Source organism: Xenopus laevis, chromosome 9_10L (assembly GCF_017654675.1).
Source record: "Xenopus laevis strain J_2021 chromosome 9_10L, Xenopus_laevis_v10.1, whole genome shotgun sequence".
In the NCBI taxonomy this organism is placed as follows: Eukaryota; Metazoa; Chordata; class Amphibia; order Anura; family Pipidae; genus Xenopus; species Xenopus laevis.
In genome coordinates, this window is record NC_054387.1 from 82,452,478 (window position 1) to 82,477,515 (window position 25,038).

At 39.9% G+C, this 25,038-nt stretch overlaps 1 protein-coding gene and 1 long non-coding RNA gene across 2 annotated transcripts; one reads left to right on the forward strand and one right to left on the reverse strand.

Annotated features, from left to right (window-relative positions):
* The first annotated feature begins 50 nt into the window (after nt 1–50).
* Nucleotides 51–11,234, forward strand: LOC121397883. Its single transcript, XR_005964012.1, has 2 exons — nt 51–138; nt 9,225–11,234. It is a non-coding gene; the product is annotated as an uncharacterized LOC121397883 (long non-coding RNA).
* ag1.L (anterior gradient 1 L homeolog) lies at nt 3,678–11,119 on the reverse strand. The gene is given in 8 exon segments (NM_001086198.1): nt 3,678–4,990; nt 6,136–6,219; nt 6,506–6,569; nt 6,701–6,777; nt 7,772–7,824; nt 9,472–9,535; nt 9,896–10,060; nt 10,881–11,119. Coding segments are annotated over 7 exon segments (552 nt in total). The 5' UTR covers nt 10,056–10,060; nt 10,881–11,119; the 3' UTR covers nt 3,678–4,940.
* Nucleotides 11,235–25,038: the final 13,804 nt, after the last annotated feature.

The following is a 25,038-nucleotide window of genomic DNA, read 5'->3' on the forward strand; positions in this document are numbered from 1 at the left end:
CCGTGAACACGGAAGAGTGGGTGTTGCAGAGAGCCCTAGAGGCGGTCACAGTGGGTTTACAAGAAGAATGATTGGATACATAGGCAGAAGGACGGGACTGGGAGATTTAGGGACCGAGACAAATGTCATTACTTATTGGTAAGTGTAAAAAAAGTAAACATAAATATTTTATAGTGTAGCGACCCCTCCCATGAATCGCAATTCAGCCGGGCCGCTTTAAGAAGTACTACACTGCCGCAAATGGCTTTGTTCATGACGTTACTCGCTGTGTTAGGCTGTGACACGCTGAAGGCTCGGCTGCCTGTGACTAAACACATCTACAACTCTCTTGACAATACAGACAGGAACGACTAAATCCTTTACTTGAAAAAAAAAACCATACGGGTTCTTTTATCTGTTTTTGTCTATTAAAGGCGTGGTTCGCCTTTAAAGGAATTGTTCAGTGTAAAAATAAAAACTGCGTATATAGATAGGCTGTGTAAAATAAATAATGTTTCTAATATAGTTAGTTAGCCAAAAATGTAATGTCTAAAGGCTGGAGTGATTTGATGTATAACATGTCAGTCAGAACACTATTTCCTGCTTTTCAGCTCTCTTGGTTTTACACTGACTGGTTACCCTGGTTACCAGCCAGTAACCAATCAGAGACTTGAGGGGGGGCCACATGGGTCATATCTGTTGCTTTTGAATCTGAGCTGAATGCTGAGGGTCAATTACAAACTCACTGAACAGAAATGTACCATGTGGCCCCCCTTCAAGTCACTGGCTAACTCAGAGTTAGAGAGCTGAAAAGCTGGAAGTAGTGTTCTGTTCTGTTAGACATCTGTTCACTCCAGCCTTTATATATTAAATTTTTGGCTAACTAATTATATTACCCAGTTTTTATTTTCACACTGAACTGTTCATTTAAGGCAGGGCCGGAACTAGGGGTAGGCAGAAGAGGCACATGCCTGGTGCGCAAAGTTTGAGGGGCGCCGGGCATGGTACCTCTTCTGCAGCTTTTCACTAGTTCTGACCCTTGTGTCCCCACACCTGTGCCAGCAAATACGGTTTTCCGGACAAACATGTTCGGTAATGTATGTGCGCACAACACATCTTCGGCGCTTGCGCTAATTTGCGCATGCGCACGCTCGTTTTTGTGCGCACAGGAGAAGGGGGCAACGTGGTCAGCCGGGTCACCTAGGGCGCCCGGCTGACTTGGCCCGGCGCTGATTTAAGGTAACTTTTTTTTTACGTGATAGAACGCACGTTTCTAAGTAACTTTTCAATTGGTTTTCATTGTTTATTTTTTATAGTTATTTGTATACTTCTGACTCTTTGCAGCTTTTCAAAAGAAGATTTGCATTAAAGAAATTTACAAGGCTCATTTGATTTGATCAAAATATATCATGATAAGGAAATAAAATTAGCATTCAGATATAATTACCAAAAGGAGTAGAGCTTATGTGTGTATGGAATATAGCTCAGGAAAACTTATGCACTCTGCACACTGTAAGTGTGTATTTTCAGCAACATTTCTTAGCGTGGTACATTTAACAAAGGAGAAGTGGGGCAAATGTACAGGACCTGGACAACTGGCCTGGGGGGCCCTATGGACTGCAGTTACTCATTAATGATGTACAACTTATCAGTGATTAGAATTGATATAATAAATATAAATATATAATACACAAAAGCCATGAATATCCTGTAAATTATATCCTTATAAACGGTGAGTAGTGATGTCATCAGTTATAAACGGTGAGTAGTGATGTAATTTCTGTCACATGACTCACTAAAATTTGTGTATTATAATAAATAAAGTACCCCCAGTTGTAAAATATGAGGATATTAGAAGTTACCTCGGAGTTCCATGACCTGTATAAAAACACTCGGCCTTCGGCCTCGTGTTTTTATATGGTCATGAAACTCCTCGGTAACTAATAATATCCTTATATTTTACAAGAGGGGGTACTTTATTCAATATATATCCCCATGTACAACTTCACCACCTCTTACCAGCTTTGGGGCAAATTTGCACCTGGGCAGTAACCCATAGCAGCCAGGGTCGGACTGGGGGGCTGGGGGCCCACCGGGACTGCTGTCCAGGGGCCCCCCTCCGGCCCCCCCTCCGGCCCCCCGCCCCCTACTAAAATGCGTCGGGCCAGCAACACCGGCGCGCATGCGCAACAGCGTGTTTCGGCGCGCATGCGCAACAGCGTGTTTCGGTGCGCATGCGCAACAGCGCCGTTTGGCGCGCAGGCGGCGCTGCGCATCGCGATTGGAAAGGGTTCTGGCCCGGCAGGGGCCCACGAGGGTCGGGGCCCACCGGGTTTTTTCCCGGTTTCCCGCCGGGCCAGTCCGACACTGATAGCAGCCAATTGCAGTTTTGTTTTCGTAATCAGGAAATCAGGATTGGACTAGGTTGGCCGGGATGCTGGGAGAAAAAACGTTGGGACGCGGGACTCATGGGCATCTCTGGCTCTGGCCTGCTCTCCCGATTGATCGACGGGCTGAGAGAATTGGATCCGCTCTGTGTCCCAGCTCCATAGAAATTTCCTAAGTAGAACAATTGCCCATCTGGCCTTCCCTCAAATATAAATGCAACGCTGAGGCCAGTGTCATAAATAGGTGTTGCTGCCCCCCCCAGAATATTATATCTAGGGCCCCAAACATTGTTAAATTGACATTCTTCCAAGATATAGTGAAATTGCTCATAAATTAGGGCCTTACTGGGCCCTCCTGCCCACCCCCTGCAACTGCAGGGTCTGCTTCCTCTTTAGTTATGCCCCTGACCGGGGCGCATTCACAACAAGGAGCAAGTAGAGCACTGCAATAAGTGCTTGCTTCAGTTTAGGTTGTTGTAACTGGTCAGGTGGGCAAGCACCTAAACTATTATTGGGTTGTTTTTACTAAAATTAAGAGACAGGCAGGCAGAAACTTAGAACACTATGTCACTAAACAACTGCCTATTTACTAGAATAATTAACTAAATAGAGCCTGTACTTCATGGAAAACAACACTATGTTGGGCAGAAAATGCCCCTAGAGAGCTCTATGTTGTCTGCACCAACCATGTTGCAACACTACACCCACTTCCTGGGCCTACCCGCACAGAGAACTTCCTTCCAGTGCATCTGGCATAGTCCTCGCTAGGTACATTTTCTGCCAAAATAGTATTGTTTCCCCCAACTCGCTGCAGCCTTTGTTATCCCACACCTCCGATAGGGAAACAATTTTGTTATCACAGGTGCCATTCAAGGGGCAGTCTACTCGTGTAATTACGTGAAGAGGCAATGTAGGAGGGGATGATTATGCGAGTAAACAGTTTTACCAGCAGTGATTCTTATTAACATCAATACAAAGGTATTTTTAGACATTTTGTCACCCGCTCTGAAGGTGGCATAATATTGGTGAGAAAACATCTATATATCATTACCCTTAGATTAGACTCATACCACCACTAATATGGTTTAGGCAAAAAGAAAATTCTGATACTTTACTACAAACCGTCTTACAACTGTTCTACTTTTAAGTATATATGTATCTATTCAATGAAGTTAAATAAATGTATTGTATTTACTAAAACAAATTTTTAGGGCCCCTTTAAAACCAGCTACAGAGTAAAATATGCATTGTATGCAGTATTACATTTGATTTTCATTCATTTGAAGTAAATAACAACCTGCTATTTTTTTTAACTGGGTTTCTTAGCTTGTTTATTATGATGCAATGGTTAAAAAAAATCACACATTTGTTTGAATAAAATATTTTTATGAATTCTACTTAAAAATACACAGTAAATATTTAATATAAAATGTATAACATTACACAGCAGAATTAAAGGATATTGCATATGAAGACAGTGGCTGCCAATAAGATCAGGTTTCAGACCAATGTCCTTTTATAGAAATGTAGCATGGAACTCTTAGCGGTTTGAAACCGAGCTGCATCACTTATGCCATCTTGAAACTTATGCAAACAAGACTGCATTGGCATATGAGAAGTCACTGTGCTGGAAATGTACTAGAATAACTATAATAGAATTATGAATAACTGATGAAATGTTTTCTATCTGGTATTTCATTGGGAAATAACTGGGACCACATATGAAAAGACTGCAGAGTACTGTTTGATTAAATAGAAGATGGGACACTATGCAGACATAGAGTATTATCAGGGCAGTCACACTACAGAATGAACATTGTAAGTCCAATGGTTATATAAGAGAAAATGGCATGTCAAAGAAAGGCAGTGCAGCAATATATTTAAAGATATAGAAAGTAGAAGGTAGAGCTGTTGATTAAATAAGCTGAGACAAAAGAACAAATTTAGTATTCCTGACTATTTCAGGGCTGTCCAACTGGAGGATTTTAATATAATCCTGAACATGTGGAATGAGAAATGATGTACAAGGTTGAACAGCACCAGTCTAGTCCAAGAAGAAAAATAATGGAAATAGAATTACTGGCTGAATCCAAGGAAAAATCAAAAGTTTGTTTCAGTACTACTATATGCATGCAAGGTGATTCAAAAAGAAAGGGTTGACCACTACCAGATCTTAGAGATGGAGAAGTGTGCTATAATGTAGTTTGAAAAATAAACCAAAAAATGTGATTTCTACACTGCAGTCAGTTCACATTAAGCCCCCAATTAGAATATGTGAGCCTCTGAGAACAGATTTTTTTTGTTATTCTTTCACATAGGGCAACATTGAAGCCAAGCTTGAGACTACAGTGGCAGAATATATAGTGGGGCATTGGTGACATTAGAACCAGTTCACTGAAAAAGCTAATAGGAGTAGATAGTGCAGTCACCAGATGTTTCCATTTCCATTCAGTATGTTCATATTTCAAGGGGTTCTGATGTCTGACTTTTGGGAGTTGCTTCTCTGGCATTAGAGACTGGTCAGTGCAGTGTGGTGATCACTCCAGCATCAGAGGGGGCGCAATGTGCAGCAGTTTAAAGCTCAGTTTTTAGGAAACTTTTGGCTTTCTTCATGTTTGTAATCACTGTGAAACAAAATATGCAGACTTGATCAGTTCATTATATTGTAACCTTAGAGCCGATAAACTCTAAAGATTTAATTACAAATACAAGTGAAGAGCACTAAATGAAAACAAAATGATTTACACGTGAAGACAATTTTCAAAGGTTTTCTATGCTAAGGATGCATCAAATCCATTATTTTGGATTTAGCCAAACCCCAAAGCCTTCATGGAGATTGGTTTGATTACCGAACAAATCCTAATTTGCACATGCAAATTAGAAATGGGAAGAGACAAAGAAAAAGTGATTTTAAGGATTTGGTTCGAACAGGCAGAAGGATATAAGGCAAAATACTAATCCTGCTGAAAAAGTTTAAATCCTCCTTATACACAGGGCCATATTTATATAAAGGTACCGTACGGCCCATGCCTAGAACTGCAGATTTGGGGGGGGTTTAGTTAGAGTGGGGCAGCTGCCGCCTTTTGCAGACAGCCATGTTTGTACCCCTTGAGTTGCTGCACTCTGCATGGAGTGCTGCATCAAAAATATGACACTCCATGCCAAAAGCAGTGTCAGAAGGCACAGTTCAGGCCTGTCCTTTTTGCCTGCCGGTAAGGAGAGGTGACCTGATTCTTGCCACTCCGTATTTTACACAAATGAAAAATGTGCAAGATACGGGGTAGGAGTGGGTGCACCCCACCCTTCACTAATGCAGCACCAACTAACAATCAGTGCATTGTGTTGCCTTTTGCACACTGTATAGTGCAAATATGTCCACTTTGATAAATCAAGCACAGGTTGAACTGCACACCATTTAGCAGGCATATGTAGTGCTACTGGAATTCTGTGAAAAATGCTGCGTTGTGGGTAAAAAAACATGATGATTTGTATCAAGTTTAGCATTTAGCAAAATTATGTGTTTTATGTAAAATAAAGCCAAGGAAACATATAGTAAAATAGAGCTGTAAAGTATTCTGTGTATGTGCCCTCCTACACCTGTCTCCCATTGGCATAATTTTCATAATTCCTGTCTCCCTTTATTGAATAAGAAACCAAATTAAACATTAAAAAGTGAAGGCATAAAAAAGGCTTCAAGGTGGTATTACATGGCCTCTGACCTATTAATTTATTAGTTCTAAAAACAAAATTTGTAGGTAGAAATACTTACACTCAGGAATATCGTCAGCGTCATAGGCATACATTTTGTTTCCGTATCTCCCTTTAAGGTCTGATCGGACAGTCAGGGATGGATCTGTGTGCACAGAAAACAAGGCAGAAGCCAATGATAAGTTTAATAAGTTAAGCCACAAGAGTAAGTTCCAGACTCATTCAACTTAACATTACACAAGCAGGTCTTAAGGTTTTGCAATGACAGTAGAAGCAGCAGCAAGACGTTGCAACAGCAGCTTCCTCAGAATGTGGAGAATCTGCTCACCCTACGACATTATTTTGATTTTTACATCATAGCCTATTTTCATAGTCTCAAAGATTCAGTTGTATTCATAGTAAATCTGAAAGTGTCTCAGTAGGAAACCTACCAATAAAGATGACCCTTGGCACATAATGTCCATCTGGAGACTGGTTTTCATCAGCTACTGGATGCTGCAATGAGAGATTTCCATTCATTAGTTACAGTGTGGGATTTCCATGGGAGTTATGGCTAGAGGGATGCAGGACAAATATCCATTGATATAAACATCTTGGATTCAGAAAGAAAAGGATAATAAACTCACCACTAAATTCAGCATTATAAAATCCTCCTGAGCCAGTTTCTGTGCCATTCGATCAGCGACAAAAGCCTTTTTAAGAGCTACAAGGAAAAGAGCATTATATTATCAATGATCATGTTTATAATCATCCTTAAGGTGGCCATACACAAAATCGGATCATAATGCAGGCAATATAGGCGTTCTGATTGCAGGACCGCATCAGCGAACAGATGCAGCCTCGATCCGACAGGATTTTTAACCCTGCTCGATCGACATCTGTCCGACTTTTGGCCAGATATCGATCGGGGAAGCCCATCGGAGGGCCCCACACATGGGCCAATAAGCTGTTGGCAGCTTTACTAATACTGCTTACATGAGGTGATCAGAGCATTCTTCTTTACATTTTTGAGTTTTATCTATGGGATCTATTGTCTAGTGCAGGGGTCCCCAACCTTTTTCACCCATCAGCAACATGAAAATGTAAAAAGAGTTGGGGAGCAACACAAGCATGATATATTTTCCTGGGTGGTTCCAAATAAGGGTTGTGATTGGCCATTTGGTAGCCCCATTGTGAACTGGCAGCATACAAGAGGTTCTGTTTGGAAGTAGATCTGGTTTTTATGTAACCAAAACTTGTCTCCAAGCCTGGAATTAAAAAATAACCACCTGCTTTGAGCCCACTGGGAGCAACATCCAAGGAGCTGGGGTGCAACATGTTGCTCACAAGCTACTGGTTGGGGATCACTAGTCTAGTGGAAGCCATTGCTCCAAAAAATAGTAATGGTAATTTCTATAGAAAAATGTATTGTTTTTTCTTTGTAATAATAAAACAGCAATTTATTCTTGATACTAACTCTAGCATAAATCCATACTAGTGGCCAAACATTTGTTTTAATAGCCTTTATCTGAAAAACCCCAGACAGGGAAAGGACATATGGACCATTTGCTTGGGAGGGAAGTTGCTGTTAAATCTGTACTTGTGCCATAGACATGAGGGCTGTACATTTCATGCTGTCACGCTATGCCACCCTTTGGAACAGTTCTTGTACTGCAGAATATCTCCATGACATCCTCTATGATATCAGTCTGACTTACCTATGCTGTAAGGACAATCTTCCAGGTGGTGAATCACCATCAGAGGTTTGTTGCTAAGGAGAGAATGGGACATTATAAATGAAGGGCTCTATCATAGTGTTCATCTAATGTGTGTTGGGAAATGGCAAAAAGCTGAGTAAATTTGCGATTTTAGATCAATAAGCGGATAGACATCAACATCTTAAATTTGCCTGTCCTTTTTCCATATAATATAAGCAGAGATTAACAGGAGCACAGTTGAAGCTGGGAAATTAATATGGGGAAGAGCACAAAAAAGGCAGCAAAATGTATTCACATGATCTAAGAGTTATTATTCTATTAAAGGAGTGGTTCACTTTTAAATTCACTGTTAGTATGTTATAGAATGGCCAATTCTAGGAAACTTTTCAATTGGTCCTAATTTTTCTTTTTTGGTTTCTAAATTATTTGCCTTGTTCTTCTGACTCTTACCATCTTTCAAATGGGTTACTGAACCCATCTAAACAAATGCTCTGTTATTGCTACTTTTTGTTACTCATCTCTCTATTCAAGCCCTCTCCTATTCATATTCCAGTCTTTTATTCAAATCAATGCATGGTTGCTAAGTTAATTTGGACCCTAGCAATCAGATTGCTGAAATTGCAAACTGGACAGCTGCTGAATAAAAACTAAATAACCCAAAAACCATACATAATAAAAAATTAAAACCAACTGCAAATTGTCTCAGAATATAACTCTCTACATCAAATAAAAATGTAATTTGAAGGTGAACAACCCCTGTAAATGTACATACATCTCAGTAACTGTTGAGTTAATTATGATTCAGCTTCGCTCCTTCACATCTTTACCAATATAAATATTCCTTCTATGTGAAAAAATATTATGACAATTCACAAATGTATTTATAGAGATGTTCCCACAAGTGGTGGAAGGTAAAAATCAGCCCATCCATAGGACACATACATGGACAAAGTGGTCACTGCCCCAGAACAACTACTACAAATTATTTGGAAACTTGCAGTGGAGATTATTTATATAATTATCAGAACAAAAAGGGAATAGATGCCATTTAACATAGATTTGAACAGCTTGTGTGCTGCTGCACTGGGTGTCATAGTCACGAGTCTGCCAATCAGCACCTAGATCTGTTTGCAAGGTCAGTGTTATACAGAAAATGTAGGTTTGTGAAAACGTGAACATACAGTAACAAATATAAATGTTTCATGGATTTTGAATTATTTTCCTTCTTTTCCTTTACAGCTTTCAAATGGGGTTAATCAACCTCAGCAGCCTCAGTGAGGCTACAATTGTATTATTTTTTACATTTTATTACTTATTTATCTCTTCAGGCATTTTTCTATTCATTTTTCATCTTGTCAGTCAAACCACATTGTGTCAGAATATTATTCAAAAAAAGTTAATATTAAAATGAATTCCCTGTGTAATAAACAATTCTTTGCATTTTAACTTTCAGGACCCAGAATGCATCGCAGGCACCTTTCCATTGATAACAACGCTTAATAACATTTTATAGGCAAGTAACAACTGTTTCTTGATATTTCTGCATTTTAAAGCATTAATAATACTCCTATAATATATGTTATCGTATCACCATAAAACATGTCACACAGGGTAATAGCTTAGAATGACAACTGTGTGTATAGTAGGAGAGGCTACAGATTTCAGAACCCATATGAAAACACAGGTATATGTATACGTACTTTTCTCTAGCTTTGGCCAGGCCCTCTTCATAGGTCTGTACCCACTCAATACTTTCTCCCCAGCCTGCAAAGAAATGAAAAAGCCACAATGATTAGGGGAGTCTGTAGCTGTGTGTGTGTGTGTGTGTGTGTGTGTAGCATGGAGGAATGGACAAACCTTTATAAACAATCCATACTATCTACTAATGTATGTGTTATACTCATATATCTGCTGTGACCTGATCATAGATCATCCTGAGTCTGGATGCCCTGAGAAATACTTAGGAATTTGGTTTCAGTAGCTGCTGAAAATTCATTTGATTTGCATGACTGATTTACTAAATACATTCCTTTTTTTCCAAAGTCATATGATATCAGTCCATGGCACCTTGAAACACAGTGAGAAGAATAAAATGTCTGAATATAGTGTCTGAGTAACAATTACCTCTGTCCAGGGTCTTCAGGCCTTTAGTTTTTATTGGTGCAGGCTCTTGATCAGTTTTGGTATCAGTTGTTCCTGCCTGCTTCTTTGGTTTTTTAAGGACAGCTTCTCCCAGCGCTGAGCACAGGAGGACAAGGCAAACTAGGGACAGGCCAGCCTGCATTATGTCTATAAGGAAGAAGGGGCACAAATGAGATACTTTATGCAATACTGTCATATCCAGTGATAAATGATTATGTTTCAACATGACAAACATTCCCATTAGCCTTTTTTAAATGCGACCGTCCCATTCTCCATAATTGATTCCGCTTGTTAACATTAATATTACTGGTTAATCCTAATGCAATGCTCATCTATTGGGGAACTAAATAGATCTGTATCATTCTCTTTACGTTGATACAAATTAGCAGTAACACGGAAGCTGATTTGTACGTTTGTAACTATTGCTTTTTTCTTTATGATTGAATTAGTAAATCTGCTCCATGTCTTTATTCAAATGCATCAAGTAAAATTATCTTATCAGAGAGGATGTGACGATAACACTAGAAAAGGAAAACCATAGACATTTATTGGGCTGAGCAGTATTGAGACAATTTAGTAACTACAGTATACGTTATATCATCCCATCCCTCCACATAAGTACTAAATAGCAAAGGAAAGAAATGTAAATACAGTAAGAAGACCTGCTCTTAAGCTGCAATCAGTGATATTCACTATACATTTCCTCAGCCTCGGGCCAATCTATTAAGAAAACACTTGTTGGTGTTATACTCATTAGTATCTCCTGTTTGCTCCCTTTTATGTTCCAGTATCTGGCAATAACTAAGTCTGGTGCTACAATTGATCCTATCCAGAATAAAGATGTGAAATAAAAATAGGTGCAGAAATAATGAAGATATGTAGTAAGTAGAAGTAAGTAGAAGTAGTGTAGATATGTCAGTTACCCCTGCAATGTAGTTCAGCTATTCTTAGAAATCAGAGTGCTTACCTGTGGATGTCTTGCTCTTCCAGGTAGTTTCAGATCAGCTCCTCTGAGATAATGCTGCAAGTTGCAGGTGGTGGTGTATTTATACCCAAAGCAGGTATAACTGCTAGAGATCAACGTCAGCCTTAAAACCAGGATGTCCTGATCCTTTTAGTCTTTTTGACCCAACCCAAAGATCAGCACTGGCAGGGAACTGCCCCATATCATACTTTTCCTTTTCTTTAGGCAGCTATTATTTGTTTAGTTAAAGTATGCAGGGGACACACCTGCCTGCAAGTCTTTCCTTGATGTGTCAAGTAGTTATTGGTTGATGTTAACAGATTAATCAGATATCGGCTAACAGAAGCAAAGGGACATTGAAATATGTACTACTGTAAAGTGCTGGTTATTTGAACCCCACTTCTTCCCACTGTGTATCATGCCAACGTGTACCAGGCTAAACATCCAATAAGCCTAAACAGAACATGACTATTCAACAGCAAATTATGTTTTTTTTTTTGTTTATTTGTGTATTCTTGTTTTGTGCTGCAAAGAAATATATTTGTTTTAGCAGAGCCAATTATATAACAGGGGTAATTTACTTTCTGGCAGGCTGCAACAAGGCCCTGTCTTTACTGCCTGGACTCTGGGGGTGCTGGTCTGTGCCCCCTTGACACAAATTTTTTTTCTATCTGCCCTGTGGTGCATAGCGCTGACATTTCCCCAGACAGAATTGCTCCATACATGAATGCTAAAAGGTCAGCTCTTGTGCCCCTTGGTGCTCTTGCACTTCTGCCCAGGGGCATAGTAAATAACCCCAAATGTTGCATTTGCAGATAGAAAGACAGAATAACTCTTAGAAAGTGAGATATGGACAGCTGTTGGTATCACAATTCAAGTACAAGTACAGCACTGACCAATAGGACTTGTCGCCCTGCTGCCATAAATTGGACACTTTTCAGTGATTTTGGTGGTGATGCCCTTTAGAAGGAGAGAACGGGAAATAGCAAATTATATGGTAATATGATCTCAGTCACGGGCGTAACTACAGAGGAAGCGGACCCTGTGGCTGCAGGGGGGCCCAGCAGGTATAGGGGCCCCATGAGACCCTAATTCATATACAATTTCAATAAATATTAGTAAAACAGCTCAACCTCTAGATATTTGGGGGGGCCAGAAAAATCATTTGCTGTGGGACCCAGTAATATCTATTTTGCTGGAATCAATAATGACAAATTCAGAAAGATGAAGTTAAACTGGAAAAAAAAAATATTTTCTCCAACTTCTTGATTAAAAAAATCATCGTGTGGCGTACAAAAATTGCCATTCAGACGATTGTGAATTTGTCATTTAATGCTTTTGTGTCATAAATGAACATATCACCAATTTAACGCAACATAAATTCATCTTAATGCCATTTTTGTGAATGCCTCCAAAAGACCTGATTTGTGTATGGCCTGCTATAGAGGAAATTTAGTAACTCTTAAACTATAAAGTAAAAATAAATGCAATATAATAATATTAATAATAAAATACGAATAATTATAATGGGGCCAAAAGGTAGAACATGCATACAAGTTAAGGACTCAGCACACCAGGAAACACTCAGCATTCTATAATACCACGTCAGGTCTTAGAACAAACCAGGAACAAAACAAAACATCAATTCAAAGTAAGCACATCAGGAAGTTAGTGAGAGGAATGTATTATTTACGTGGACTTCCATCTAAGAACTAGTACTACTGGATGCAAGCAAGTATTTTTGTAAAGGAAAATTAACTTAATCTCCATGTTATTTGCAGAGTTACATATACTTTCCTACCATTGGAGAATATTTATAAATAGTTCATGTCCTAGGTACACGACTTTATACTCCTGGTACTATATGAATGTGGCTTTGGTTCAATACTATCTGACAGATTATTATTGTTATATGTGGCGATTATTAATCTGTGCAGTTCAGCCTACAACACTTTCTATGTAATATGTTGGTAAATTTCTATAGGGTCAGTGGTCGGACTGGGGGTCCAGGGCCCAATTGGGCTGCCACCTCAGGGCAGAACATGCTGCTACAACTCTCCCTCGTCTACCCCTGCGCATCCCTTTAACTTCTGTTCTTAGCGGCCACGATCCGGGAGATCAGGGGGATGTTCATGGTGAGTGCATGAGTCTTCAGTGGGGTGCAGGTCTTGATCCGCAGGGCCCATGATGGACGGGCCCACAAAGTTTTTTCCCAGTGTACCGCCAGCCCAGTCCCACCCTGTGAATGTATTTAGGTCTGGTGCTGCCCTAGGCACTGGACCTCAGCATGCCATCAGTTGCAGAAGTGCCGTTGTGAGGGTGACATCACGCACACAACATATGATGCCATTTCCACTGAAAAGAGTGAAAACTGCTCTCCTAATGCCTCACCTCCCCAGCTTAGTCACTGGATTTAACCAGAAGTCTTGGTTGGGGAGATTTTTTTATTTCCATATTATTATTATTTTCAATATAGACACCCAAGGGCCACCCCTAAAGTTGTTGCCTTAGGCACAGTCCCTCAAGTTCCTATATATATATATATGCGGCCCTGTCCCTGGTGTACAATTAGCACAGGGTATCCCTCAGATTTATATAAAGGAATCACACCACAGAATCACAGAAAGATTCTATAAATTGCTGTGCAATAAACCTACAAGCTTTGTGCTGGAAAATATACAGAGAACAGTGTAGGTGGACTCTGCTGTGCTACTCTGTAGCTACAGTATATGTCAGGTTCACTATTGGTATGGAGGGCAGTGGATGGGGACTTTTTTAATCGTGGGGGGTTTAGTTCTCTTTTAAATCATAATAAACAAATTAATACTACTGCCAACCAGGATTGATTGTATAGTGTACTATTAAACATGGCATTTACACATTTGTGTCTTTTGCGTTAAATCTTATTTACACATCATTTTAGCTCAGATCTTATTGAATATGAAAATGTGTTTGCTTGTGGTTTCATCCTTTTGAATGGACACCATCCAAAATAATCAAAAAGGCATGTAGTTTGCCTACACCCAGGCAAGATTAAATGTATTTCATGTTGTACTGATGTATCCATTTCATGTTTCATTTTCACACAGTCTGACCAGGCATATCACAATGTTGCAGATGGCCTAAAATAAGATATAAAGAGGGTCCTATGAGAATAAGCGACAAGAGCAGTTACTCATCTGTTACTACAGGCAAATCAGATAGGATTGTACGCAATTTAATTCATTAGACTTTACACAGAGCAATTACAATAGGTGCTCACACCCCAGTGAAACTCACATTAGTGCTTTACATGATAATAAAGTAATTGAATCAAGTACGATCAAGCTTGTAATGAGTGCTAAATGGGTCTTGACCACACCCTGTCTCAAGGCTTACATCTGAATAGTGCCCAGCTGAGGGCTGCCAGCAGCTAGCACATGTATTAACATTACTAGATGCATTAGCACTGATCTTTATGATTCCCAGGAATAACAATAACAAAGGCTTCTCACCTCTTACGCATTCTTAACTCTCTTTTCATTTCCCCTTCTTCTTTTCAAGCAATATCTCTATGATGATTGTTTGAAAAATTTTAAAATCTGCAAAAATAAAATAAAAGTTTACGAAAAAAAAAACAAAGGCTACACCAGTTCTGTGGTCAAACCACATAGCCCTGCAGTTTAACATTGTTTGACTTCATCTATTAGCTCAGTGTTTGATCATCCAAAGGAAGACAGGCAATATTACTGAAATAATGTTTATTACAATTTATAGAAGAACCATATTCTGCAATTGAAGGTGGTGGTAAAGGGCAGTGGGTACAGTGGATCACTGACTGATGGGAAAGCAATCATCTTTCAGGCAGTTTGGGTCTGCAAAATTATATTAATGTGGGGCCTAGTAACCCCAATTTTGATCCAACAATTTCTGCTTTTACACTCATGAAGACATTTAAACAACTATTATTATATTACGCATGTATTATATATTGGGGGGCTTGAGAGAGAGGGTTCACAATCAGTTTTTTAGAAACAACTGTTGTATTTTCCATGCATTCTTTATGATCAATGGTAGGAAGTATGTATGTTCCACTTATTGCTATTTTGATTGCAGGTCAAATGGAACAGATGTAAAAAAACATTATAGGAGTTAAATGTTCAAATTCACAAAATGCTTACATTAAGAAAGTGGTGGTTTTGTATATTTGAGTATAAAATGATTGCTCCACAATGCCAGTTTATGAATCTGGAGTACAGCTTGCACCATTTTAAAGCTGGTATATATTATGAGTTATTAAATCCATTTTGCAGGAATTAATAATGACAAATTCAGAAAGATGAAGTTAAACTGGGAAAAAAAATATTTTTCGAAACTTTTCGATTAAAAAAAAATCACAGTGAGGCATACAACAATTGGCATTCAGACGATTGTGAATTTATCATTTTATGCTATTCTGCCATAAATGAACATTTCACCAATTTAACGCAACATAAATTCATTTTAATGGCACTTTTGTTCCTCCAAAAGACCTGATTTGTGTATGGCCTTCTCGATGCTGCCCACCTTGCCCAACTTTTACGTATTGTAATGGATCGAGGAGTACATCGCTAGTGCAATTGCTTTCTCTGCACTGGAAGAGCTGATATTCTAATTTTAACCCCAGAATTTCTGGTCTTAAAGAACAAGGAAAGTCTATTAAAGATATTAACTCATTGGACAGATATACCTTTACTGTGCTCTGCAGCGCTGTACAATCCCTTCTATGAATAAGCATTTAGCTGATGAAACCACTAAGTTTCGAGAAAAAAAATGCAGAGTAAGTAAAAAAAAAATACTAATAGGTCTCCTCTCCCTCACCGATACCAGGAGCTCACGCAGTAGTTCCTATTAAAAAGCTGCACATGCACAATGGCCTTGCTCATGGGCAAGCATTTCCTTACATGAACAGCAGCGCAGGCATAGCCTGACCCTCAGCAGGTGGAGAAATTTTCGTTCAGGTGCAATAGTTTGACGGTGGACATCTTAGTAACGTCAGGAAAGAAAAGATGGGGACTGCATTGGAGTGCTATTTATCCAGTCAAGAGATAAGAACACATACTAAAAATAAAGTTTTTTATATGCAGAAATTTGTACAGCAGGGGGTATTTTATCATATATTGTACTATACTGTACATGGGTTTCCTTGTCCTTTAAAGGTACCATTCCTGGTAACATGCAGGGCACTGCCATCTGAGGAAAGATTCTTAACTTGCTTCATGGCAGCAGCCCCACTGCTTGCTCATCATTCAGACATGAAAGTAAGTGAGTGACAGCTGCTGCAAGCTACAACAGTGCCCAGTAATGATCTAGCACTTGCATCTGGAGTTATTTAGTGTATCAGACATACATATGCACATGGGCTTCCCCAGGACATAGAATGTGGCTCCATCTGCATTATATGCTATATAGACAGAATCATTAGGGCTTAGGGAGAGCTGAGCAGGATACAGATAAAGAAAGTTAACTAATGATACGTGTTTAAAAGGAATGGGAGTGGCCCAGATCTCAAGATTAGTGACTTAAGCATGGGAAAATAGTGACCAGGCACAAAATGTTGGCACAAAGACACATCATTCTGAAAAACTGAAAATACATATCTAGGTGACAAAATAACAATTAATTTAACTTCCAAATAAAAGAACATGTTGGGAGCTGTTTTTTTTTTTAGAAACAGCAGTTACATGATTGTGTTCAGCTGTTATGCCCCATGTTAACACTAAATTATTATAGCTAATGTGAAAAATCAGGGGCCGCTCTACAGAATTCAGCTAAGAAGGGCTGCACTGACTGTAAAGGAGGGAACTCCACCCACAAAACTGTTTTACAAAAATGTAATTCAAATCAACTTTCCAATATACAATCCTAACACATTTTAATGGTTTAAAATAATTTGTAAATGTAATTACTGCTTAAAGGAGTCAGAGCCAGCAGTGCGGAGACAGCCAGATACTTTCAGTTGCAATTACATTAACAAACAACTTTACACTGGACAGATGCTTTGAATTACATTTTCTTCTAAAACCTACCTTTCTAATGGTTTAAAATGTACTTCTGGTGCTGAGTTCTGCAGCAGAAGTCAATTGATTAAGGGTTCTTATACATGGGCATTTCAGGCCCCGCGTTCTCCTGCACTGCATCACATCTGGGCAAATGTAAGCTTTATAATCTATTAGCATTAGGCCAGTGGCCCAGACCCTTAAAGAGGTTATTCACCTTTAAATTAATTTTAGTATGATGTAAAGAGTGATATTCTGAGATAGATTGCAATTTATCTTTATTTTTTATTATTTGTGGTTTTTCAGTTTTTTAGCTTTTTATTCAGCAGCTCTCCAGTTTTCAACTTCAGTAATCTGGTTGCTATGGTCCAAATCATCTTGCAGCCTAACCCTATCATTATAATAGGTCTAATATCACTTCAGTGATGTCTCACAAACTCTCAGAGTCAGTTATAAGTTTTGTATATGATTGTTAGGCTCAAATGTCTCTTCCCAGCTGTAATCTTGCACCAGTTATCTTTTAGCAGTCTCTTAATAATGTGCTTAGCTATAGTTCTACTACTACATAATAGGTTTAGCCAGAGATGTGGGACTGATCATGTGCACACACATTCTGTATAGTATGATGTGTAGGTTATATGAGCAGCCACTCCTGAGTACTGTGTACAAACGAAAGGTGTCATTTAGGCAGGGGCAATTTTAGGGGATCATAATTAATTTATATAGAAGCAACAAGCTGCACAATGCTTTACATTTATTTATAACAGGGGTCTTATGATGCCACCCCCATACCTGCCCAGTGCCCTTTCACATCAGAGCGGTTGAGGGAGGGCACATCACTAGTGCAGAGAGCACAACTGCGCACATGTCACACGCATGTCACATCAGTAATGACGACACCCAGAATTAGAAAAGAGCAATTGGGTCTGATTAGTGTCAGAGCACAAATATAATTGTGCAAATTGTAATTCATTGGATGTAATTGTGTCAGACATTTCACCTGCATTCTGCATTGTGGTTAAAAAAAACATGGCAACGTGTAGCCTTGGTGATTAGTGATAGTGATGGGCGAATTCACAGCGAATTACCACATTTCGCCACAAGCAAATTAATTCGATGGCAAAAAATCTGCTGCGTCAAAAAAAAAAAAATTGGCGAGCATCAAAATTGACACACGCATAAAAATTGTTGTGTGTGAAAATTATTCGGATGCCCATTGACTTTAATGCATTTGGACCAAATAGTTGCACTTATAAATATTGTAGCTTGAGTCAAAATTATTTTGACGCCCATTGCGTTTCACAAATTTTTCGCTGTTTCAAGGCTTAGATTCGCCCTTCACTAATTGTCGCTGCCTTCTGCCCATTGTGTGCCGTGGCTCCACCCCCTTTGATATCAAAGCCCGCCTCTTTTGTTCCCAGCCCCACCACTGGCACATCACATGCCATGGCTCCACCCCCTTTGACATCACAGCCCGCCCCTTTTGTTCCCGCACCCACCACTGGTCGGTGAAATTTTTTTAAAAAGGTGGCAATCCTACATGGAAGTTATGTAAACCAAGAAACTGCTTATAAGGCCTACTTAGTATGGCTGATCCCATTGTTATTAATAGGGAAAAAAGTTAAATATATAGGAAGGCCAGTATTTTTATTTTCCAGAAAAGGTGGCAACCATACCACTGCGCAATGTTCGTCTGATCCAAATGTGGGCCCTAGGGACCACTTGGTCTTTTGGCAGCTTTTATCGGCCCGTGTATGTTCACCTTAACTCAGCCACTACATAACTTCCATATGTGGCTCAGTTAAGCAGCTGAGTGACCCACTGGCAGATGGAGTTCAGCAGCAGCCTTGTTGCAAAAATCTGAACTCACACTAAGGAAAATACTATATTTCTTATGAGTGGCTGCTCATAAAACCTACACATCATACTATACAGAATATGTGTGCATATGATCAGTCTAGGGTTGCCACTTTTTTTTCCTGGTGATGTAGGGGGCAGTGCAGATGACATTAGGGTAAGGCCACACTAAGCGATAGCGCGGCGATTTGACTCGCCGCGACTATTCGCCGCGACTTTTAATCCTCAATCGCTGGCGAAACTTTGGCGCTGGCGTCTATGGGAAATCGCGCAAAATCGCCAGCGTAAAAACACACGCGGCGATCTTTTTTCTATTGTCGCTCGAAATCGCCTAGCGAGGCGATTTCGAGCGACAATAGAAAAAAGATCGCCGCGTGTGTTTTTACGCAGCGATTCCCCATAGACGCCAGCGCCAAAGTTTCGCCAGCGATTGAGGATTAAAAGTCGCGGCGAATAGTCGCGGCGAGTCAAATCGCCGCGCTATCGCTTAGTGTGGCCTTACCCTTAGGGTCAGGACTGATTATATGGCAATCAGTGATTGTCATTTACTTCAGTGTTCTGTTTGGATTTCCTAATTTGAAAATCCCGGTTTTTGGGCAGCCCTTCCAAAAACCGGGATGTCCGGGTGAAATCTGGACAGGTGGCAGTTCCACATCTCTAGCTAAACTGATTATGTAGTAGTTGAACTATAGCTAAGCACATTACAAAGAGAGGGCAATATTACAGCTAGAAGGAGACAATGGAGGCTAACAATCATATGCAAAGCTTATTACTGATTCTGAGAGTTTGTCAGATGTTATTGAAGGGATATTAGGCCTGTTATGGGTAAGGCTTGGTGCCGATTCCACCCCCCTCCTCTCCCACTCCGCGCTTAAAAATTAGCATCGGATTGGGTCTAAGGGGGCAGTATCACTAGTGCATTAAGCACAATGGCGCTCTCTGCACTAGCGAAGCCAAATTTCTGTATTAAAACCTGTAAGTTCGGCTCTTAAAGTTACAAGAGATAGCTTTTTGCCGTCCCTTGTAACCGGCCGCTCGCTGCCGCTTGAGGCAAGGATCTCACCTTGCCTCATGGCAGAAGCGGCCCTGGTTAGGCTGCAAGATAATAAGTGTGATAAACTGGCTGGTAGTGGATTTAATGGCAACCCTAATAAGAATAACCATATCACTTAAAAGTATCACATTTATGTTTTGCATACTTTTCTTTCTTGACAATCATTATAAGTGCAGCATTATATTTCTCAGCCATTTGTAAGAACTTCCAATTAGGAACCTGTAGTGTTTAACAGCAGCCCTTTTAAGGGTTGATGCAGCCATGTGGATCAGAGCTGGCAACTTCTCATCTTGTTTGTTATATGGCAATAAGCTTTGTTCTTATTGGTTCAGGAATGTAACTGACAGTATTGCTTTACAGAATGGATATTTTATCTGTTTTGTGAAGCTGAGCTTTCATTTTGTGGAAAGAATGAATCCTGTACTATAAAATCTTGCTTTCTGTCACAAATATCTATTTTGTCATTCAAATCTAGCTTGACATGCACTAGTTAGTTACACTATTATATATTATGTCCAAGTTTTTTTTACATAATTCATTCTGTAAGTAACTCTGCACATAAGTGTGTCCGTTACATGGATGTTATACATTTCTGAGACAGATTGCTTGTTAAAATGTACAGAATGGAGTTTGTATATATACAATGACATCCTTTTGTGCACTAACCAGATTTTGTTCTCATTCTTTAATAGAAATGTCTTTTGTATATATTTTTATCTGTGTATGGTCACAAAAACTTATATACCATGAGAGACGTTAATTCTGTGTATTAGAGATAGTTTTGTATACAGAATGTATTTGGGACAAACGGCCCCCAAAAGGTGAACCACCCCTTTCATTTATACAGTATGTTCCAACCAAACTGATGGGGAGAGCTTAGTTTGATGGCAAGTGAATTACAGCAAAATGTGTGTAATATAGTGAATAAAGTACCCCCTATTGTATTATAAGTCCCATGACTATATAATATACAAGTCATGAAACTCCGAGGTAACTTCTAATATCTTCATATTTTGCAACTGGGGGTACTTTATTTATTATAATACATAAGTTTCAGTGAGTCATATGAAAGAAAAGACACCAGAACTCACCGTTTATAACTGATGACATCAGAACTCACCGTTTATATAGTAAAAAGACTACTTGGCTACCCTGTTAACTAAGGGGGGTCACTGTTATGCTGACATCTGTAGATAAATCCTCTGTTCAGGCAGAGTGTGTGTGTGTATGTGTGCACTACATGCTAATGTACAGTGTAGTTTCTAAACACACTACCCTATGCTTTCTTTAAGAATAGAGTAAATGGATCGCATTACTAGGTTGAAAGCCATGGCTATATCCCTCACTCCAATTTTGCAGCATGACAGTCACCAGGGGTCATTTTTTACTATCCTTAATAAAGCTCTCAATGGAGTCACAGTTATATGCATGACCCTCACCCCTGACAACATTTGCATGACACTGGCATATGTCCCAACCCCCTACCAAGTAGCCCCACTTGTCCCCAGCCAAGTACCTGAGCACAAAACTAGGTTTTTAGTGTAGCTTTGGGCAGGGGAGAAATGATTTTCCCACAAAATGCTTGACTGAACTAACAAACATGAGAGGAGAGAAAAATATGTGTTTGGGGAAAATAACAATAGAGGTCTTTGCACTGGAAGGTCATTGAAGCAAGTTTGCACATTAGGGGTCATTTACAATTGCAGGACAGGGTGTCAAGTACAAAAAACAGGTGCAAACTGCGGCTGCCATGTATTCTACTCATCAAAAAAAAGATCTCCAAAACAAAACAAAATAATTTTGTTTTGGGGAGGCTGCCAATAAAAGGTTTTGTGTTGGAGACTGTATAATTATAAATGAATGCACAGGTACGACCTATGTAATATTAATGTCATTTTGCACCATATTCACACTTTCCATATCTAGCAAAAGGATTCTTTCTAGCTGGTATCCAGTGCAGGGAAGTGGCATAGGAAGCAGAGGGGGCAAGGTATACCACATAAGGCAGATCCCTTACTGTGAAGAGATCAGAAAAATAAATGGTGTTTTGATGTTGAGGGACCATCTGTCATGTAGGTCTTCCTTATATTCAGTTGTTACAGGGAGTGGCTGTTTGTATTAGACGAGCCAGAAGTCTGCAGCTAGTCTGTAGCAGTTAAATATTAGCAGGAGCCGCTGCCGCACTATTATTCCCAGGGAGGGGATAACCTGAGATAGGGTGCCCTCTAGGAAATAAAAACTGAAACATGTAGGGTAGGGGTAAGGAACATTCAGTAATCTATGTTCCTGAATAGAAGATAATCCCACTGGGTTCTGAATATATGGAGATATACAAATGTGCCGAATGCATTCAGGCCATTGCAGTGGGTGTGATGAATAATCACCTGTAATTTTTTCACAGAAGTACACATTATAAATACTAGTTTGCACCGACTAGTTGAATGCTAAATAAGATTGTTAGGGTTCATCTGATTGCATAATTTTGCAGTAGGGTACAGAGAGCATTGACCCTGGCAGGGATGGAACAAGACATTGGAATGCCAGTGTGCAACACTATACAGGTATAGGACCTGTTATCTAGCATGCTCAGGACCTGGGGTTTTCCAGATAATGGATCTTTCCGTAATTTGGATCTTCATACCTTAAGTCAACTAGAAATTTATGTAATCATTAAACAAGGCCAGTAGAGTGATTTTGCTTCCAAAAAGGATTAATTATATCTTAGTTTAGATCAAGTACAAGACACTGTTTTATTATGAGAGACAAAAATAAAATCGTTTTTTTAAATATTTGCATTATTTGGATACAATTTAGTCTATGGGAGTTGGCCATAATTTGGAGCTTTCTGGATAACAGGTTTCCAGATAACAGATCCTATACCTGTAATCTAAAGTGCTACTGCACTGTGAATAAGTTTACTTTCTGGCCCTGGGACAGTCTAAAGGAGTGGGCTGTAGTATACCTGTAGTATAGAGTAGTAGTATAGAGTGCTACTGCACTGTGAATAAGTTTACCTTCTGGCCCTGGGACAGCACCTTCAGAGGACCATTTGGAACAGAGAATAAGTAAAAAAATCATATTAAACTGTTTAAGCATTATATAATATTTTAAATACAATAAACAATATCAAGCCTGCAGCCCTCCATTTTTGTTGCAGTGCAACTCCCAGTATCCTGACAAAGGCAGTAGAAGGTGAAGTTGTAGTTTAACGGCAGCAAGGGTTCAAACATGACCCTAAAACCCTCAGAAATGTGTTCAGACTTTCCATAACCTGCCAAATTTTGTAAAATGGACGTGGTATTTAGGGGGTAAGGCCATAAAATGGGCATGACCAAAAAAGATTGCTGCATTACGCATGGCAGATCTTTTTGTCCCTCTTTCCATTTTTCAAATTGTATCAGGTGGACCTGATAGGGAACTGAAGTCTGTCTTTGCTTGTGTGACTGCCGGGCTGTGCTTGGTTATTCCCCTTCTACTGTGCTTCTGGCAGGGACAGTTAGGACACGCCTCATTTGAAACACAGAGACCATAGTAGATCTATAGATAGATCCAATGAAGAGGCCGTTTATAAATGTAATGCCAACTTGGGCTATCCACACCACATAGGACAGACTTGGCAGGCATCCCACTTCACCTCTGCGACATATTCCGGTAGTGGGCTCTGGATCAACCTCAGGGCAATCATCTCTCCTGATTCTCTCTCCGGTGGGATCCCTATGCTACAGGCAATATGGCCTGGGAGAGATACCTCCAATCTATCACTCCTATGTTGGAGCTCAGAACTGCTCTTTTTAGCTCAACCCTGACCATCTTACACTCCTAGAGTGTACTAGTACGGGGAGCGACACCTGCCACTTTCTATTCCTCATTCACGGGGTTACCTGGTCCCCGACTTGGACACATGACTTTCTGGGCCTTGCTGTACCCAGGCTCCCCTGGGCACACCCAGCTGGATCACCATCCAGAGGCCAAAGAGAAAGAGGCCACTCCTTACACACACTATATTGCAGTGTGGCAGGAAGTTGTCATCAGGGGTTTTCCTGGCCCCTCCACCGCCTGAGGCAGCAGAAGTTGCTGCTGCCCCCCCTCCCCCAGAAATTCTCTTTTAAAGTACCAGGAGCAGCATTTTTGCCGCCCCTGGTACCTAGTAGGGCGCTGCCGCCTGAGGCGACAGCCTCAACTCGCCTCATTGGCGAAGCATCCCTGGTTGTCATTACCCTGTTGGCCAATCACACTAAGAAAAGGGAGGGGCCTTAAAGCCATAGGGGCAGGTTAACCCCCTATGGGCCCCTACATAAAGATAATATTATTTTTTATTGACAAATTAATTACTTTAAAAATGCAATTAGTTAAAAATGTCAGTCCTTTAGGTTATTCCTTGCCGATCACCTCACAGTCTCTCAGCTGTAGAAAAAAGAATCCAAACGAATGTGTATACTTTCAGGGAAATATATACAAAGGGATCAGCGCTGTGGCAACAGAAATTAGGAACCAACATAGCGTAATACGTTCACTCAAAATGAGGGGTATCACCAAGTGCTTTAAGCTGACTTATTTTGGAAGTGCTCCCCTTTCTATAATATGCATCTGGTAAGAGAGAACAAACACTATAGGGGTGCAAATAAAGAATGAAGATTGATCTCCAGTGCGGCAGTTGGTTACATGTTTCAAATCTGGAACACCTCCACCGTTTAGAAAAAATGCCTACTTACAAACCACTCTCGTGGTCAATCGTGTCTATTAAATCCTCCTGTGTGATCCTAGTTTGACCTTGCACCCTCTATGGACTCCAGAGCTAGGATAAAAGCCGGAAATAGTATAATACCGTTTTATTTAAAATGACTTCTTAAAAACATCAATAAATACACTCACATTTCTTTCCCTTAGTATGATTGCATTCAGTCCAATTTCTGTAGTTACAAAGTCCCAGAGGATAGTGGTTACCAGCCGGATTCAGACCTCCTCGTGGTGCTTGTACTGGACCGATGTGCGTTCTCCTTTACCTAACGCGTTTCGCTGTTGTTCACAGCTTCATCAGAGGCTTGATTACTAAAATCCATGTCACCCTTTTTAAAAACCCATTCTGGTCGGTTGTCGCGGTAACTGTTCATTTTCCTAATTTCCGTGAAATGTGAGTGTATTTATTGATGTTTTTAAGAAGTCATTTTAAATAAAATGGTATTATACTATTTCCGGCTTTTATTCTTGCTCTGGAGTCCATAGAGGGTGCGAG